Source organism: Oncorhynchus mykiss, chromosome 32 (genome assembly GCF_013265735.2).
Source record: "Oncorhynchus mykiss isolate Arlee chromosome 32, USDA_OmykA_1.1, whole genome shotgun sequence".
NCBI classification, from domain to species: domain Eukaryota; kingdom Metazoa; phylum Chordata; class Actinopteri; order Salmoniformes; family Salmonidae; genus Oncorhynchus; species Oncorhynchus mykiss.
In genome coordinates, this window is record NC_050572.1 from 28,042,380 (window position 1) to 28,048,379 (window position 6,000).

At 45.5% G+C, this 6,000-nt stretch overlaps 1 protein-coding gene across 3 annotated transcripts in view; it reads left to right on the top strand.

The window, feature by feature from the left end:
• kcng2 (potassium voltage-gated channel, subfamily G, member 2) overlaps nt 1-2,209 on the top strand; it is a 28,023-nt gene extending 25,814 nt beyond the window's left edge. For all 3 annotated transcript variants that reach the window (XM_021560318.2, XM_036971389.1, XM_021560317.2), the window contains one exon: nt 1,144-2,209. In XM_021560318.2, the coding sequence (XP_021415993.2) occupies nt 1,144-1,965 (822 nt within the window). In that variant the 3' untranslated portion in view covers nt 1,966-2,209. The remainder of the gene's footprint in view (nt 1-1,143) is intronic.
• Nucleotides 2,210-6,000: the final 3,791 nt, after the last annotated feature.

Below are 6,000 nucleotides of genomic sequence, written 5' to 3' on the forward strand. Positions count from 1 at the left end.
TGTCAGATGTAAATGTATTACCCTACAGGAAGTAAGGATGTTTCAGCATGTCAGATGTAAATGTATTACCCTACAGGAAGTAAGGATGTTTCAGCATGTCAGATGTAAATGTATTACCCTACAGGAAGTAAGGATGTTTCAGCATGTCAGATGTAAATGTATTACCCTACAGGAAGTAAGGATGTTTCAGCATGTCAGATGTAAATGTATTACCCTACAGGAAGTAAGGATGTTTCAGCATGTCAGATGTAAATGTATTACCCTACAGGAAGTAAGGATGTTTCAGCATGTCAGATGTAAATGTATTTCTAATATGTTTATAATGTAGTCACAGTTGGCTTTAGCTTTCTACCTGCTGATCCCAGGAAGGAAATCATTTTCACTTAATGGAGAGAGAGAGATTACTGGTGTGGATGGACACCAGTAATTTATATCTTGGGTACAAAGATTCTGTATGTATGACCAGATATTGCTACCAGGGTGGTTTGTCTAAAAGAGTTGTACATTGTACTGTATAGCCCAGCTGTCTTGTCAATTAAAGGAAGGGAATAGTGTTTCCTCAGTCAGTGTTCAACCTCAATGAATCATCAAAGCCTCTCCTCTTACCTTTATAAATCATGTAAAGTACTGCCGACAGACAGCCTGTCTATTTTATAATACAAAGGAAGACAAATTGACATCTCCCTCTGGCTGTTTGATCAAAGAAACTGATCTCTTTTCCTGTTGATCCCAATCAACTAGCAGGGACATTCATATTATTTTGTGTGCTGCTCCACCAGAGTACAAAACCCTCTCCAGCTCTCCCTCAATCACTGCTCTGGCACCCTCCACCCCCCCCCCCCCCCCCCCCCCCCCCCCCACCCCCCCCCCCTGGTGTGGAGGAGTTTGGCACCACTGGTGGCTTTTGAACTGGCCCTTCCAGCCAGATAGGAATAACTGACTTGTGTGATTTTAGGAGACAGTTGTTCATAGTGTTTTATAATAGTGAATGTATTGTCCTTTCCTAACAATGTCTTGGATTATAATTGTTGCTCACCTTCACACTTTTACCCCTTAACTTTTTCAACAACACTTTTAAAACCCTTAACACTGTTCTCTCTCCTCCACTGTGTTTTTCTTAACACGGTTTCCTCTGTCTTCCAGGGTGAGTGTTCTCAGAGGTGCTACAATATCTTTGTCCTGGAGACGGTGTGTGTGGCCTGGTTCTCTCTGGAGTTCCTGCTGCGCTTCATCCAGACGCCGAGCAAGTGTGTGTTCCTGAAGACGCCCCTCAACATCATCGACGTGGTGGCCATCCTTCCCTACTACATTACCCTGATCGTAGACTCTCTGTCTGAGGGAGGGGAGAAGCCCAGCGGCGGGAACAACTACCTGGAGAAGGTGGGCCTGGTGCTGCGGGTACTCCGGGCCCTGAGGATCTTCTACGTGATGCGTCTGGCGCGCCACTCCCTGGGGCTGCAGACCTTGGGCCTGACGGTCCGACGCTGCACCCGTGAGTTCGGCCTGCTCCTCCTCTTCCTGTGTGTTGCCATGGCACTTTTCTCCCCTCTGGTGTTCCTGGCGGAGAGCGAGATGGGCGCCAAGTATGACTTCACCAGCATCCCTGGCACTTACTGGTGGGCGGTGATCTCCATGACAACGGTGGGGTACGGGGATATGGTGCCGCGGAGCATCCCGGGTCAGGTGGTGGCACTCAGTAGCATCCTCAGTGGGATCCTCCTGATGGCGTTCCCCGTCACCTCCATCTTCCACACATTCTCTCGGTCCTACCTGGAGCTGAAGGAGGAGCAGAACAGAACGCTGAGACAGAAACCAGACTTCCAGGACTCCACCAAGTCTCAGAACAGCGAGGACTCGGCCGAGACCGACAGTTATCATGGCATCACTGAGGCCGCCGCCTCCGCATTACGCAAGAAGTCCATCGCCATTGCGTCACAGAGGAGGGCCATGCAGACTCAAGACTGAGTGTGTGTGTGTGTGTGCAATGTGAGAGCCTGAGGTTGTGCAGTGCTCTACTAAAGCTAGAGGACTACTAAACAGGGATTGGAAGTTTTTCTTGAGCTTAAGAAGAAAATGAGCTCTGACGTTTGTGATCCTCATAGCTCTGTCCATCAGACTTCAATAGAGTTTCTAAGATTTTATAAGACAGCTGCAAAAGTATTTTTGCTGACATTATTGGTGAAGAGCTGACCAGAAGATAAAAAGACAAGTTCTCTGTGGTCAAAGGACATTTCACCCAGGAGAATAGCCCTACAACACAGGAGAGTAGCCCTACAACACAGGAGAGTAGCCCTACAACACAGGAGAGTAGCCCTACAACACAGGAGAGTAGCCCTACAACACAGGAGAGTAGCCCTACAACACAGGAGTGTAGCCCTACAACACAGGAGTATAGCCCTACAACACAGGAGTATAGCCCTACAACACAGGAGAATAGCCCTACAACACAGGAGAATAGCCCTACAACACAGGAGAATAGCCCTCCAACACAGGAGTATAGAAGCCCTACAACACAGGAGTATAGAAGCCCTACAACACAGGAGTATAGAAGCCCTACAACACAGGAGTATAGAAGCCCTACAACACAGGAGTATAGAAGCCCTACAACACAGGAGTGTAGCCCTACAACACAGGAGAGTAGCCCTACAACACAGGAGAGTAGCCCTACAACACAGGAGAGTAGCCCTACAACACAGGAGAGTAGCCCTACAACACAGGAGAGTAGCCCTACAACACAGGAGAGTAGCCCTACAACACAGGAGAGTAGCCCTACAACACAGGAGAGTAGCCCTACAACACAGGAGTGTAGCCCTACAACACAGGAGTATAGCCCTACAACACAGGAGTATAGCTCTACAACACAGGAGTATAGCTCTACAACACAGGAGTATAGCCCTACAACACAGGAGTATAGCCCTACAACACAGGAGTATAGCTCTACAACACAGGAGTATAGCTTTACAACACAGGAGAATAGCCCTACAACACAGGAGAATAGCCCTACAACACAGGAGTATAGAAGCCCTACAACACAGGAGTATAGAAGCCCTACAACACAGAAGTATATAAGCCCTACAACACAGGAGTATAGCCCTACAACACAGGAGTATAGCTCTACAACACAGGAGTATAGCTCTACAACACAGGAGTATAGCTCTACAACACAGGAGTATAGCTCTACAACACAGGAGAATAGCCCTACAACACAGGAGTATAGAAGCCCTACAACACAGGAGTATAGAAGCCCTACAACACAGAAGTATATAAGCCCTACCACACAGGAGTATAGCCCTACAACACAGGAGAATAGCCCTACAACACAGGAGAATAGCCCTACAACACAGGAGTATAGCCCTACAACACAGGAGTATAGCCCTACAACACAGGAGAATAGAAGCCCTACAACACAGGAGAATAGCTGTACAACACAGGAGAATAGCCCTACAACACAGGAGTATAGCCCTACAACACAGGAGTATAGCCCTACAACACAGGAGTATAGCCCTACAACACAGGAGAATAGCCCTACAACACAGGAGTATAGCCCTACAACACAGGAGAATAGCTGTACAACACAGGAGAATAGCCCTACAACACAGGAGTATAGCCCTACAACACAGGAGTATAGCTTTACAACACAGGAGAATAGCCCTACAACACAGGAGAATAGCCCTACAACACAGGAGTATAGCTTTACAACACAGGAGAATAGCCCTACAACACAGGAGTATAGCCCTACAACACAGGAGAATAGCCCTACAACACAGGAGTATAGCCCTACAACACAGGAGAATAGCTGTACAACACAGGAGAATAGCCCTACAACACAGGAGTATAGCCCTACAACACAGGAGTATAGCCCTACAACACAGGAGTATAGCCCTACAACACAGGAGTATAGAAGCCCTACAACACAGGAGTATAGCCCTACAACACAGGAGTATAGCCCTACAACACAGGAGTATAGCCCTACAACACAGGAGTATAGCTCTACAACACAGGAGTATAGCTCTACAACACAGGAGTATAGCTCTACAACACAGGAGTATAGCCCTACAACACAGGAGTATAGCTCTACAACACAGGAGTATAGCTCTACAACACAGGAGTATAGCTCTACAACACAGGAGTATAGCTCTACAACACAGGAGTATAGCCCTACAACACAGGAGAATAGCCCTACAACACAGGAGTATAGCCCTACAACACAGGAGTATAGCCCTACAACACAGGAGTATAGCCCTACAACACAGGAGTATAGCCCTACAACACAGGAGTATAGCCCTACAACACAGGAGTATAGCCCTACAACACAGGAGTATAGCTCTACAACACAGGAGTATAGCTCTACAACACAGGAGTATAGCTCTACAACACAGGAGTATAGCCCTACAACACAGGAGTATAGCTCTACAACACAGGAGTATAGCTCTACAACACAGGAGTATAGCTCTACAACACAGGAGTATAGCTCTACAACACAGGAGTATAGCCCTACAACACAGGAGTATAGCCCTACAACACAGGAGTATAGCCCTACAACACAGGAGAATAGCCCTACAACACAGGAGTATAGCCCTACAACACAGGAGTATAGCCCTACAACACAGGAGTATAGCCCTACAACACAGCATGGGGAGAAAGCTTCTCTCTCACAAATATTCAGTATGGTAAATATATTATTTTAGTGGAAAAACACCTTTGATTAAAATATTATAATGTTGGTATATATTTAGGATAAGAAGGATTGCAATAAGATAAGTGCAATAAGAAAGATTGACTATAAACACATTTTACAGATTTCTGAATGCTTAGTTTGCTTCTATCTAGACTCAGGATCTGCATATTTTAATAAATGTAAGGAAACTATGACCTCGGCTGATGTAATGTATGTTTCTACACAACTTTATTGAATGAATTTCAGCCCATGATTCTGTTACGTTTCCCTCCAGCACATCTCCTCTGACTAATAAATGGTTCTGCTTTCAGGCATGGTTACATTACACGCAAGAGTCATTGGATGGATAGGGCAGTTTTGCATAGGGCAGTTTTGTTAGCTGTCTAGCATGCGCCAAACACCGGTGTGTGTAAGCGTAACTTGGGAAGTGTAGCGGAAGTGGTTTCATTGGATGGAGGCACCCATAGCTGTATGGATCTGTGCAAAACTGCTACAGTAAATGTATATTTTTGCTCGCTGGGTAAAGATAAGGGCCATATGTTTTGAAAGCTATATCGCAAGCAATGATTATTGATGTTTCTAAACGTTAAAACACCGCGTCGGAATTGTAGTTCACATGAGCCAGTCGTTGTTAGTGGAATTCTAAATTCCTCTGTATTATTTCCCAATCAGAATTAATTTCTCTGTCAATGCATTCGAAGGGCTTGTAAGACCCTATATTTTTATAAGAATGGACAGAGCCCCGGTCTCAAAAGTCAGGTAACAGCGTTTAATTCAAGAGAGTACTGGTACATACACATTTTTCCACAGGTTATAAACTGAAAATGACGTCAGCGTTTTCTAAATGTTCTATCTCTTCATGACACGGGTAGAGAGGCCCTATAGTTCTCGAGCCTTCCCTCCTCGCCTGAAGCCAAGGTCAGTCATTGTACAAGATCACCGTCCTATCCCCCAGCACCTATTTAATATCCCGTCTTAATCTCGGGCGGGTGTGCCTCTCATGATTAAGTTTAGTTTATTTACGGTAGTGCACTTTACCACAAGTTATTTTCGAACCTGCTTCAGTGTATATCGGTTATACAAAACCCAGTGTATGTTGGTCATACAAAACCCTGTGGGAATAGCAAAGCTTCCATTATTGATGAATTCTGAAAATTTTAGAACATCAATCAAAGAACTCAAATCCCCCCAGAATCGAGAATCCACTAACAGTTGTGGGCGAAGCTAATGGCTGGAAACTGTAGGGAGAAGGCAGAATGCCTTCTAGAGTTTAAGAGCTAGGTGTTACCATCCTGTGTTGATGGGCAAACGTGAAATCAAAA